Source organism: Halichoeres trimaculatus, unplaced genomic scaffold (assembly GCF_033239565.1).
Source record: "Halichoeres trimaculatus isolate MK-OKI-2021-1 unplaced genomic scaffold, fHalTri1.1 fHalTri1_scaffold_16, whole genome shotgun sequence".
NCBI lineage: Eukaryota > Metazoa > Chordata > Actinopteri > Labriformes > Labridae > Halichoeres > Halichoeres trimaculatus.
In genome coordinates this window covers 14,023,616-14,037,906 of record NW_027437194.1, presented here as the reverse complement: position 1 = coordinate 14,037,906, position 14,291 = coordinate 14,023,616, and the positions used below count along the sequence as shown (strand labels likewise).

General features: G+C 39.8%; 1 protein-coding gene across 1 annotated transcript in view; it reads left to right on the top strand.

Annotated features, from left to right (window-relative positions):
• Positions 1–8,929, top strand: part of dcc (DCC netrin 1 receptor) — a 306,408-nt gene extending 297,479 nt beyond the window's left edge. Inside the window, exon 29 of the mRNA XM_074689948.1 lies at positions 381–8,929. Within this exon, the coding sequence (XP_074546049.1) occupies positions 381–470 (90 nt within the window). The 3' untranslated portion in view covers positions 471–8,929. The remainder of the gene's footprint in view (positions 1–380) is intronic.
• The last annotated feature ends 5,362 nt before the right edge of the window (positions 8,930–14,291 follow it).

Below are 14,291 nucleotides of genomic sequence, written 5' to 3'. Positions count from 1 at the left end.
GCTTTTCAGAAAAGAAAATTGATCCACATCGATCAATCCATGCCATGTCATGTCAATCATGTTTGTAGACTTTCACCTATCATTACTTTTTTGAAACACAATTTTTGCTTTTTTTCGCATCCACCCGGCTCATTTCCAGGGTAGTTTGACTCATCAGAGATGCCATTGGCTACTTGCAACATCACATTTTCACATTTCTCGACACATTTTCTGAATTTTTGTGCAATGTTTATAAAATGAATGTGCTGGTGTTCTCAGGTTCTTGTCCAAATGGTACAGAAGAAAAACTGTTTAAAGTGAAGAGCAGTGTACTGATACACATTGACGGTGTATTCTCAGCTCATTGAAGTGAAACCTGCCCTGTCATTGTTGTCTTTCAGGTTTACGAGCAGGACGACCTTTCAGAGCAGATGGCCAGTCTAGAGGGGCTGATGAAGCAGCTTAACGCCATCACAGGCTCCGCCTTCTAACCTCTGACCCCAGCCCCGCCCTCAGCTGTAATGGTCCAATCTGGAACCCCTCATCAAGCCTTGATGTCATCTGTTGTACATTCACTAAGGACAGCTACAGGTCAATCCGGGTTTGAGGAAACCTTTGTGGAATCAGACCTCCGGTGCTGGGTTGAGTGTGTTTGGTTTCTCCTGTGCGGGACCAGGTTTGGATAAAGGGGAGCGAAACACTACATGGGCACAGCATCAACTCTAAGAACAGGAAAAAGCTGAAGGGGCTTTTTTTGGGAGTTCAAATCAGACTCTCCAACCTCAAACAATAGAAAAACCCAATGCCTAGAGCCTTGACTGAACGACACAGGATGATGGGATTATCACAAAAAGAGACAGTTAATAGTCCCCTCCTGGTTCACTTCTTTGTGGTATTTATTAGCATCCTCCTCCGCTGGGTCATCCACGACTCAGTTACTGTGACTGTACCTCACTTATTTTCATGGCCGCTATTGGAAGTAATTCTTTCATCTTTTATTTTTTTAGCTTCCGTACTCCCACTTTGTGCAGTCATGGAGTGTGAAAAGGGATTGAAAAGCTACCAGAACTTACTCCAAGGAATACAGAACACTTTTTTAGCCACCAAAGTTTCAACAGTACTTTATTTTTCTCACCTGGATCTGAGATTGCCTGTTGTGGTTACGTGGGGCAACCCTCCATGGTACTTTCTGTTTTTCCTTATTATCTGTCCTTTCCTCTCTCCAACAAAAGATTACAGTCTCACTCAAAACACATCACCCACAAGTGCAGCCCAGCCACCTCTGGTTTGAAAAATACATCTGAGGAATAAAAAAAATGTGGTTTTTGTTGGACAGAGCAAAGTGTGAGGACCTACTGGACCAGTCTCAAAGGTCTGGATGTGAATCCAGCTGACTCTGCTCTTACGAGACTGTACAGAAATCTCTTTAGACTCCTACAGTCTGCTGCTGCTCTCGACCAAGCCTTTACTCTCCCATATCCGTGAAAACCCCAACCTTTACCCACAAGGACTTGCCTTGTTGCCAAATTACCACTATGGAAACTTAATGTAACCTCCATTCCTTTTGGTCTTCGTCTACGTCAGTCTAAGCCGACTCCAAGTCAGTGGAAGCGTTGGAACAAATTATACAAGGAAACCCATCTTATACCAATGGATGCACTTTGGCCGTGGATGGATCACAGTGACTAACACACGTCCAGAGTTTATCCTGTATGGATGTCACATACGTTCAATGAATTGCTCAAGAGCCTTCAAGAAATGGGAAAATTCAGTGAAGACTGGGTTTAGTGCATTTTGGGCTCCTGTAAGATGTGTTCATAAAAATCTGTCACAACAGTAAATTCAAGGTCGAAGCAACAAATAACGAAGAGCACCACCAGAATGAAGTGTGTGTGTTGGGTAAGAGAATCGAAAGTTGTTCCGTTACACAGAAACACAACTTTCAGCTCTGAACAATGGTCTTATTTTACAATATGTTATCAGAGTAACTAAACAAATTAGGACCTTGAGAACACTTTCCAACAGAAACACTGAACTCACAGCAAACATAACATTTTTAAAAGCTTTTGTTGGGATTGGAAATGAAAGAAATTCAGTATAACTGTGATCAAAGAAGAGCAGGATCAAGGATCATAAGATAATTGTCAGTGGCCAATGAAAACTATGTCGGGAATGATTTTTACAATTGTTTATTTTTTCACCAGCATACCCAGTGTGTGTTTCACTAAAGGTGTGTGTGAGAAGTGAAAAAGTTCATATTCATTTCCCATTAGATACTTGTGTACCGTTGTCAAACTTTAAAACCCACGTGGGATATTTGCAAAACCGCCAGCTTCTCTTTAGTTTACTACAGGATGTTTATACAAAATAAGAAAAAAGAAACAAAAACATAAATATCGTATAATACACAAAGTATTTTTTTACATTTGCTGTCAGCTTCAGCTACATTTTTTATTTGTTTAAGTCTCCATAAAGTTGTTGGTTTTGTTTTTGTTTTTTTGTTTGTTTTTTACATATTTGTACAAAATAATGCTTTACAAGTCATGAGCCACCATTAACATTTACAACCTTCAGCCTTTGAACACATAAAACAGTGTTACACTTAATGAACAGTTCAGTTTTTAACTGCCACAAGGCAAATCTCAAGTGTTGGTTTCATTTCACTCACTTTAAAAAAGCAGGAAGAGGAAACATTTGCAGGAGAATATCATCCTGAGAATTAATTAAGAAGATTAAGAAAGGCTTTTTCCTGTTTTGTCGATGAAATCATGCCCAGAGCGAGATGTTGAAGCAAAGCAGATTGAGTAAGGTGAATGACAGGAGCCATTTTGAACCAGCAGATCTGTTTTTAAATCACCAAAAAGTGCTTTCAGTCTACATTAACGATCTTTTATTTGGGAAAATATCTGTTTTTATTACAATAGAGCTATCAGTTTTCAAAATAAATTTGCTCCTGTTTGAAATGTCCCCCATCTCGAAGGACAAAAATATAGCAATTTGAGTTTAACCCTGATTTAACCCAAAAACATGGTTAGAGGCCAGGTGTGTGACTAAAAATTGCTGCCGGTGGACTTTTTTGAGTGTGCAGACATCCAGGGTCTTGAAATGACAAATGATTCATTAATCAGCTGAGGGAAAAACAGGCCATCAGTGTGCTCCATATTTGACTCTGTCACCAAGTCACCGTATTGTAATTTTCAGACCTTTATCTTTTTGTGATGAAAGGAAAAAAGCCCGTGGGAGGCAGAGAGAGGGGAGGCAGAGGAGGTGAATTGATATTCAGAGGAGGTTTGTATGTGCACAAGAGTGCACAGAGGAATGAGGCCGGGAATTCATTATAATGCCGTTTCAAATATTATGATTCAAGCTCACGCTCGCTGGGTCGTTACAGCAGTGGGGAAAAGTCGCAGGGATGGAGGGGATGGAAAGGTAACGTCTCTGCAGAACGAGCGTGGGGATGAAAGGTGAGGGGAGGCTGGCGGGGAGGCCGTGTGGGGATCAAACTCATCAGCCTGCTCAGGGAGATACATACAGCCTGAGACAAGTGCTTTCGCTCAGCTTCGAATGAGACGGTTTTCTCGGACAGACAGCAGAACTGCAGACGGATGGGATGACCCATCTCTGCTGGGAAGGACCAAAATTTAACTTAAAGACAAAAAACCTGATTCGAAGAGTTAATGCCATTTTATATGTTGACGCAGGGGATTTCTTTTTTTCAATGACTTCGTTGACAAGACTAGATGAAATTACTGTCAGTAAATTGTATCAGACACTTGATCATTTTAATACTTAACTACTCCTTTTACATCATCCTTTACTTCAGGGACGGATGCATTCGTTCCCAGCAGCCTTTCATGTAGTTAATTTATACAAATGGCTTCAAAAAGGCTTCAAACTTACCCTTGATCTAGACCTCCCACAAACAAACTGGTGGGTGGGATTAAGAGCAGCTACATCAGAAAACCCAAAAGAAAAAAATGGCAACTTCAAATTTAGCTTCATTCGTGTTGACAGGCCTGTATGTGATTAACTCATCAGCATGGATTTAACTATCCATAGACTGCCATGTAAATTCAAGATTTCTGCAGCCAGCAATTATTTCACGGATCAGAGCCTGACTTGCACTGACTGGGTCAGCCGGGGGGGGGCAGAACCAACACCTGCAGAATAAGTGTCAGCTACTAGGCAGCTTTACGTTTATCTGACAGAAGCAACTGGTTGCTCAGACACTCAGACGTGACATCATCTTGTTGCTCCTTTCTCGTGCTGTATTTTTTGGGCACCTGGTATCTGCTTCAAACTGCTTCTCAGTGCTGCAAAGAATAAGAACCAACAGATCGTGCAGCAATGATTGCATGAGCTCTATCATCTCTGATATTTACCCTTGCACATCAGTTTCTGGTGTCCAATTCGTCCTTTTTGGGTTCAAATTCCGCCTGTGAAATAATCTCAATTTTAATATCATGCGGGTTTATTTTTTTTATTGAAATAAAATGAACCAGTGTGTTCCAGAAAGGAAGGCAAGTAGAATATAACAATGTGGGAAATTACAGAAATGGTCGCAGGCATAAAAAAGCAAGATGGTCTCATAATGGACGAGGCATCAATTTGATCAAGTGTGGCTGTTACATTTAATGATGGTCATATCTGCACACCTGTCAGGCTTTAAAGTTGTCATCACATTTGCTTTAAATCCGCTGACTAAACTGACCTTTAGATGTGAAACCTGTAGCCTGAAGGATTCAATACCATAGCCCACCTGTAGCTGTAAGAAAGCCGACGCATCCCCACAATGAAGCAGCCTAATGAGTGGCAACGACTCTCAAAATTACATGATGGACAGAAGGTGTAAGGACATGACTGATTTTGTGAATCAATCATACTTTTGTCCTGATAAGGCACCAAAAATAGTTGGTTACATTTAAGACCAGTCCATTATTTTAAATCTGTCAATAACTGAAATAGTTCTTGCAACATAAAGTCATACTTTCAGTTCACAATGAGGGGAATTATGCGTCTGCAACACTACAGTCCATCCAAATTTGAGTGTTTTTGCACTTAATGCAGCATCACCTGACTGAAAAAAAGGCCTCGTAAAAAAACGTCATGACTATACGAGTGGAAAAACATTCAACTGAACACAGATTTTATTGATCAACTTGTAGTCATTCGTCAACAATTAAACTGAATCACACAAGGTTTTCTGTTACTGATTGGTTTTAAACGCTTGCTAACAGAGCTCAAAACATCAATCATTTGTTCCTCATGACTCATATGTTCTCATAATTTTTGTTGCCGTCGAGATATATAAGACATCCTACGTGCCTTTACTTTTCACTGAAGCATTATTTTTCTTTCTCTGTATTTGTCACTTTGTCTGAAGTCTTGTTGAACGATGTGTTCTATGTAAAGTTAATTTGTTCATCCTGCAGAGCCAGACAGACAGGTCTGCAGATGAGACAGTCTGCTCTGCCAAGGGTTTTTTTTTAACCCAAAGCTCCGAGTCCCTTTTTAAACAGACAGACCTGAAAGAGAGCAGATTCTTTTTACTTCTGCAAATCAGGAGCGGTTTGTAGAGATTCACATCAGATAAAGTAAATCCAGTGAAGATAACGATCATTCTGTAGCTGAAAAATCAACGATCGGATCCACAAATCTGCCAATGTGCCCATCAAACTGTGCAAGAGGAAAAGGAAAACCTTCCTCTGATCTTTCAGCGGCACATGGTGAAAAAAAAATCCAAATCTTCTGAAGGAATTTATTCTATAATTTGAGCCAACCTATTTCCCTTCAAATAATGAGCTTCTGTCAGTGAGGTTAAAGTTTTAAAACTGATTTTGTGGTGCCAGACATAAATTTACTTAGAAGGAAGTAGTGTTTCCATTTTCTTTTCTCCCTGAAGAGTTTATATTTTAAATTATTCATAACAGAGTTATGAAATATGTTTTTCCTTCTGTCTTTCAGTTGAATGACTCTGGAAGAAGTGTTGTTTTTAAAAATGCTGTTGTAGCTTTTTAACAATTAGGATTATTTTAACAACTTTAAGTCAGAGTCACTATCAAGAAGTAAGACTAAGACAAATACAAACCCTTTGGCAACATGTTTAACTTGAATAAGGCTGTGATGTGAATAAACACAAATATTTCTAAAAGTTAATTATGAAAAAAGGAGGAACTTAATGTCTGCTCAAAAAGAAATCAACACAAAGGTAGAAGAATGGGAATGAAAGGGAAAGAAAGCGGGAATGTTTTCAGAGATATCTTTTAATTTTGTTTAATGTTACACAAAAAGTTTCAAACCAAACTGTTCATCTCTGTCTTGATTCATAGACTGTCCTCCCACACTCTCACCCTGTCATCCTGACATCAGAGGTAACAGTTTTTATTGTTTGGCGTGGTTTTCTCGCTCTCAGCCCTACATGTGTATTTTACTGTGGAGAAAAGCGTCGCTGCAGCAGAACATTACAGAACGCTGCTTTTTTACAGTGTATAGTTCCACTAGAGTAGTAGTAACTTTTTTATAATCAAATTTAATATATTATTATGATTGTTATATTATCATTTTATTTTGAGTGCTCTTTAAAACTATTATTTATAATGTGATATTTCTGCAAATGTACAAATTTAGTTTAGCAAAGTGAAACAAAATGGAAAAAAAAGGACTGAAGCGCCATTCGGACTTTTGATTTCTTTTCATTTACTGCCTTAAAGGTTTGTTATCATCGTATTGTAGAAAGTTTATTCACATTTATTTGTTTGTTTTTTCACCAAACTGGGTCACTCTGAGGACACACAGTCACCGTCATAGTTTTTTTTATTTTCAGTCTAAAATCTGTAGATTGATCACATCTATGCAGTTATCTTTTATTACTATAACCTGTGTATAATAACAGACATATCAGCAGAGTCTGTCATGCTTCAAAGCTAGGTGTCTAATGCCTCACCTGCTTCATGGAGCAAGGGAATCATGATATGAGCACAGAGGACGGGGTCTGGATGGAGTTTAGGTGGTGTTGGTTTCAAATTATGTTTGGGGAGATGTTTCATCATAGATTAATTCACCAGATTGTGATGATAATGATGCAGTGATGAGCAGTGACTGTTTAGAAAACCTGAGACTTGAAATGCAAAATTTCATAAAGATCCAATCTTTTTACATTTACATTCCTCCACTAGGTGTGCTAAAAATAGCATCTTCTTTGAATCAAGGTGTTGTGTGGCTGTAAAGTTTGTTGATTTTAGTTTGGTACAGCTAATGTGAGACAGATTTTAGCTGGCATGATACTTCTTAAAATCTGTCCACTTTGTCAACAACTCTTTAAATCAGAGAAATTCAAAATAAGTCAAAAATATCCAGAAATTTATCTAGATGAAGAGGCTGTTTACACGACAACAGTTTTAGGATGAAACATAAAAGTATTGTTGCGTTTTGGCTTCTTATTTAGATAGGAACATCGTTTTAGCCGATCTGAAATGGAAATCTACCAAAAGCAGCTTCAAGACAAGACAGTGATAGCGCCAACTACAGGCCTGGCATGCTTGGTGGAGAGTTTTAGTCCCTTGGCGTTACAGTGAAACATTTTTGCATTTTTTCCTTTTTTGGCTTTTTGGGGTGAACCATTGTCAGGTAAACAGGGCATAAGTCTTCTGAGAGACAACAAAAATTAAACAGTTGTTGCTCCAAATTAAATAATGAATCTAAACACCATGATGTTTGATCTTTACAACATAATACCAGGTTGTACTTTTCAGCCAACCCATACCGACACCTGCAGAATCCAAAAAGCTGCTTTATTTTTCAGTCTGAATGTGGCTTCACGCTCAGTTATCCAGACTCACAGAGGTGTTAAAGTAATGTCAGACAGTGATACAGTCAAAGCTTTAACTGGTGCTTTACGTTATTCAATATGGTGCATTGTTTAATTATTTATCTAATTTTTAAAGTTGGATAATTTCACAAGATGTAAGCAGTTTAAGCAACCCTGAACAAACCATGGAGGAAAGTTTCAAAACAGTGCCTGCTCTCAAATGCATCTCCAAAGTATATCTTTAAATAATAAGCTCAAGTTGAACTGCTGCTCAGTGGGCAGGAGATCAAATTTAAACCTGACAGTGCTGGATGAAAAATCTTCTCTAATGGACCAACACATGCAGAAACACTCCAGGACTGCCCTTCACAAACACCTCGTCCTCTAACTGTAGACTCGTCCTGTGGTGACTGTGTGAAACTCAGAAACACCAGCCAGACCTGATAAGGTGGAGGCTGGGGAGCCTCAGCTCCCACATTTTCAAAGGGAAACTCGACTTCATTAACTTCTTTCTTTGGGGCGCTTCACTCCTGTGTGGGAACCATTGAGGATCAAAAAAGGGACAAATTACATGGTCAAAAAAGGAGGAAGTGAAGTTGGTCAGAGATGCTCTGACTTTGAAAGTGGTGTGATGCTGGTGTGAAATCGACTCTGTCGGCCCCAGCTCAGGCTGCTTCAGGCTGACGGCTTAGAAAAGAAAATAATGAGGAAGAAAAAAAAAACTAAAAAATGATTTGGACTTCATCTCATCTGGGTGAAAGGGGCCAAATTAAAACTGCCCTTATCTTCTCTCACACAGACAATTACTTCATTTCCAGAACATCATTGTACGGCAGAGGAGCCAGCAGTTGGGTTGCTCTGAGTAAATACTCCGTCCTCCAAAAAATGTCCAATCCTACAGTCATTGTAACCAAATTAGCTTAGCAACTGCAGTATTTAAGAGTGTACATTATGTTCATTTGAGTGACGGAGGAAAAAGATGAAGGTGATGATGAAGATAATGATAGTGAGGATGATGATGATGATGGTATGATATGATGAAGTAAAGCGCAGTTTCTATCCACAATGTTGTATACAATTGCTGGTTTTGTAATGCACTGTAGAACAGTCCCATGGTCCTTTTTTATAGAAATGTTATTTCAATGGTGTATTCTTTTTGTTTGATAAATAAAGTTTTGATACAAAACCAAAATGAGATGTTGGACTCCAATTTCAGTGTCTTTCTGTCTGTGCTGTGTGTCTGGGGGATTACTAAAGTGTGAGTATAAATAAGTTTGGCCTTATATCAGAATTATGACATTTAATTGACCTCAGAAGTCAGAAGATCTAAAAGCTTTATCATGCTTTCCACGCAGTGTGACGCGCGGAAATTTAGACGCACAAGATCCAGGCGAGAGAACCCGTGAGGCTTTATGCTTTTTAACACCTCATGCAGTGTTTGTAGGTGTCCATTCCCAAACTGCAGGGGGCGGTGTATCACAAATGTACACCTACCAGAGGACTGAATGAGAAGAAGAAGAAGTTTACCTTTGTTTACAACATGACATACATGTCCTGGAGATTTTTCCAGGTTCTCTTCTTTGCTGAAAGTGGCCACAGTTTCACGCCATGAATTATTTGCCACATGGTTATCAGTTATACAGATGCCTGTATTTCTGCACCTCGACCACAAGGAGATCCTGTTCTTCCGCCATCTTGTCTGCACGTCTCCGGCCGGTAGGTTAGAAGTTTTTACACTTAATGGCAGCACCTGCAGCCAAATAACTTGTAGCACTTTTGTTGCACTATCTAGGCTTTTCTGTGGGTCCCAATTCTTGCTTGTGCTGTACATCGCTTTGTACAAAAATGTCTGCTAAATTAAACTGTAGAGCTGTATATTTTATTGTATGAGGTAAAGTCTGCATTAAAGGGGCTGTGAGGAGTTTGTAAGTGATCTTGAAAAAGTCTCCTGAGTTGTAATCCACACTTTAAAATGAGATTTTCAGCGTCAACATAGGTCATTACCAAATGCTACTTTTTAGCTTCCTGATCAAGACGAGCATATCTAGGTCTCTATGACAACACCATGCTGGCTGATGAAGTTTTGTAATGAGAAGAAAGATCCATGTTTTTCTCTGCTGAAAACAATTTCTGTGATAAACATTGTCATGATGGTGGACACAGGAGCTTAACTGTCAGACAGAAAAAGGACATAAGAGCAGAAGAAAGCTAAACAGGAGAGTTCTAGTGCACTAACTAAGGACTAAAACATGAGTCAAGCTGTTTGTGATAATGTTCATTCCAACCCACAGTCAGCAGTTATTTTGCAGTGGTCTGTTCAAACTTGAGTCTAACAAGAAAATGAAGAGTGAGGTTACGTTAGCTCTGCTTGGTAGATGACTGGCAGGACATAACCAGGATTCACTGAGATTACACATTACCAACACGTCTCACAGCCCCAGGCTGTCAGTGACACTACAACGGCTACTAAACTACTGTACAAACTGATAAAGGTTGCTTGCTGTCACATTAGCCTACAGATTATCGTAGCACAGGGCTGCTAGTAGTGCTACATATGGATGGCTACTGACTGAAATAGTTGTTTCTCTCACAAGCTTTATTAAGGTTAATTCACCCCTCCTCCTTCTTTCCCTCTTTCACCTCTTGCTCCTTTATTTTGGTTTGACAAGGAGTTTTGAAACGCCAATATTTAATTGTTTTTCGGCAAACACAGGTGGCATGTTATCCAGTAGGATGAACCTTTACCCCCGACAAAAGCGAAAATGTGTCCGTCTCCCTCTGAGGCACAACTAATAGGTGGTGGTGTGTGTCACTGAGATGAGTCTCAGCTTGATATGAGAGCGCCACTTATACTCGCGTGAACACACCGTACCAATGATCCATACATCATGATGAGGCATAATAATGACAATGTCATAGTGTGACAACCTGCATGTAGTGGACTTAAAGTGAAAGTTGCAATAAATATAGAATTGCAAATAAAATGTAGATCCTCCTAAAACCACTTTGGAGCCGTAACAAAGTAATTTTACTTATGGACAAAGCTGGAACACTTTCAGGAGTGCTCTGTGTGTGTGTGTGTGTGTGTGTGTGTGTGTGTGTGTGTGTGTGTGTGTGTGTGTGTGTGTGTGTGTGTGTGTGTGTGTGTGTGTGTGTGTGTGTGTGTGTGTGTGTGTGTGTGTGTCATATGTTTCATGTGTTTCATGAGTAGTGAAGAGAGCAGTCAGTGCTAACTGTCACAGTGCTGTGACCGCTGTGAAACATAACAGAGACATATGCTTCCTAACAGAGTTACACAGAGCTGTCCAAAGATGCCAAACACGTGGGTGGAAAGTGAAGATCTTGCCAGCAGAGATTGGCTGCAGAGGATTTGTGTCTGCATTCACAATAAGGCTGCTGAGAGGGCTGAGCGTGCTTCAAAACACACTCAGAGGAAACAACAGCATGTATGGAAGGAGAGGAGAGATGAAGGAAGGGGAACATATTGTCCTTGGTGCCTGAACAGATGAGACTCACTGTTTCCTTCTCCCATTGTTTGAGGAAAGCTTTGATACAGTGCTAACTGTTCGCACCCCTAAAAGTCAATGCAAAGACAGCTGAGAGTGCTGGTCTGAGGTCAGAACATCAGAAATCGGTACAGACACTGTTCTGACAGAACTCAGAGTGCCCCTCCTGTTTCATGCTCACCGTTTTAAGACTAAGAAGGTATGCCATACTTCTCACTGTCATATTTTTCAGCAGTTTGGTTTACAGTGTGCATCAAGAGGGAACTGTTTGGGAAGAAAAGTTAGAACAAGGATCAAGAAAGAGGCAGAGAAGAACACTTACCATAAAACTTGTAACATAAGAGTACTGCTGTAAAAAAAAGGGAAAAGGTTGCACTGTAGTCCTGGATAGAGAACGTGCAGCGGTGCAGCAGCTAATCGTTAGGAATAGACAAACTCACGTCTGTAACCAAAGTAGAGTCCCCCAGACACAGACTTTAGGATTTATTATCAAACAAAACACACAAAGTCAAACAAAACTTATTTTGAATATCCAGTCCAAACCACAGGAAGCGAGATAACTCATAACCCATACTGTCAGAAAAGAAAGAATAAATCAAAACAAAGAATGCCAACAAAATAAAACAGGAAATCCAATCCAGAAGAAAATACAAAACTAAACAAGAGAAACTCATAGGAATGTGTACAAATTTGATACAATTAGTGTATCTTGCTCTTGCATAAACAGTTTATCTTATTAGGACATGTTTGCACACATTTTCTTCAGGTGTTTGCGCTCTTTTTCATTCTAAAAATAACATCTGTCATTACAATTCCTCCATACCCACATGGAATATAAAGACAAGAGAAATACACTTCAGTGTGCAGAAGTTTTTTTTTTCCCCTCCTCCTTCCTGAGTTACTCTGCAGAACCGTCAGTCAAGTCTTTGTAACTTGAAGTTATTTGACATTGAAAGGAAAACTTTTATTTCCCCTGACATGTTTATTTACCAAGTCAGTGCAGATGTGTGAATGCAAGCCAAGAGTTTCAATTTTTACCGAGCAAGTTATGGAAATTTATGCCATTTTAACTTGTGCTACAAATTTTATGACAGTGTGGTGAAAGAGTTAGAATTCAGATCCCGATAAAACTGAGCATTAACGGCAAAACCAAACTTTAATCAGCAGAGAGAAAAGGTATTTAAAAGGTGTTTGCACATCTGGTTTTGTTTATTTTGGGATGTTGTTAGTGTTATAAACAAGAAACTTCCTGTGGTGAAAAGTGAATCCATCCCAAGAGTGGAAAAAAAAGGTTCCTTCTTGAGGCTGTTTCCCAAAACTGATTATACTGCCTGTTTGTCATGGGATTAGAATAAAAATTATTTGGCCTGGAGGAAAGTGAGTGTCAGATTGTCTGGGAAGTTGTGTCACTTGACTTCAGCTATCAGCAATCAGCACAATACATCCTGCAACCCTGTGACTTTGATGAAAACAGACCCAAGTGGCATTTGATGAAGACCCTGCAAGATTTACATTTTATTGAACTTGCAAATTAAGATTATTTGTACAAATTCCTGTACCTACAACTTAAAGGTAGAATCTGCTGTATTTTCCTCAACAATAGAATGTCAACTTTTACAGGAAAAATCCTGCCTGGGCAGAGAGTAGACATAGTTACATCAACCAATCACAGAGCGCCTAGAGTGCAAGTGACTATGCGTGTTGATAATAGCAAGTGAACACAGCTATCCCAAGCAGCCACGATGGTGGACGTAGCAAAGAGCAAGAGAAACACAACCAAAGTGAAAGGAAACACCAGATTAAGATATTTCCTCAATGAGGGTTAAGCTTGGCTTGACTTTCACTCTCATTGAGGAACTGGGGGAGCAGCACGGGACAAAGAGCAACGCAGGTTGGCTTTTTGCTAACCAGGTATTTGTTCATGATCCAAGGAGGAGGAGCCCAGTTTGAATGTTGTGTTATTTACAAGTAATGAAAATTCCTGCAGACCCTACCTTCAAAAAAGTTTTCACATTTTTGTGCATCAGAATTCCTCATAGATCTATATAATTTGCGGGTGGTTGAGTTGAAATTTAGGACCGTGTTCTTCAAATTTTAACTTTGACTCATGTTATGTCTATTTGAACACTTGATTTTGCAAAATATCAGCACTCCTACATTAGTACAACCCTCAGCTACCCAGCCTCTAACATTTTTACCTCTGCTGAAAGGTTTCCTATCAGGAATCAGTTAAAGGATTGAGTTTGGTTAAGTTTAAAAACCAGAGTGCAAAGTGAAGTGCGTGCTTCACATTACAGAACATGCTGAACTCGGGACAGCCCAGTTCAGAGAGTCCTTCAGGAGTTCTAGTTTACTGTTTGGCCCCTCTGACGCTCAGTCGGGCTGTCTCTCCCGGATGAAGACTGACGAGCTGCCAGCTGCTGTCTGCAGGCTGACGAGGAGGATGAATGAGGCCTGTGGTGAGCTGGTTGTTAGTGGAGGACGAGGCTGCAGGATAAACTATCTGACAGCTCGTCTCCTTCCTCCACGCTGAGACGTCAGCCTCCATCTGCTGCCTGCCATCCTGACAGACGCTGCCAACCGCACAAAGTGATTAGATAATAAAAAAACACAAGTATGCAAAGGCTGGCATAAGATACAAGACACAAAGAAAATTTATTTCAGACAGGATGAAACATTAACTGTTTGGTGAAAGAGACAGGGGGCTGAACACTGTGAGCTCAGAGAATGCTAAGTGAGAGAGACTTTGGGACTGAGAGTAATCATCAAGAATTCATTGTCTGTATAACTCTCCCTGATGTAGAGTCTCAGATTATGTGCTTTTTAACCAGAGGAACTTTCCTTAGGAGCTAGGGTCTTTTAGAGGAATTAAATGTAATACAAAGGGGTTGTACTGTCCAGAGATCTAGGAAGTTTTGTGGGCACGCCTATGAGAAGAAAGTTTTTCATTGGTAGAGCAGCTGCAGTGTTTTTTTATTTCACCCTCCAGCCAAAACATT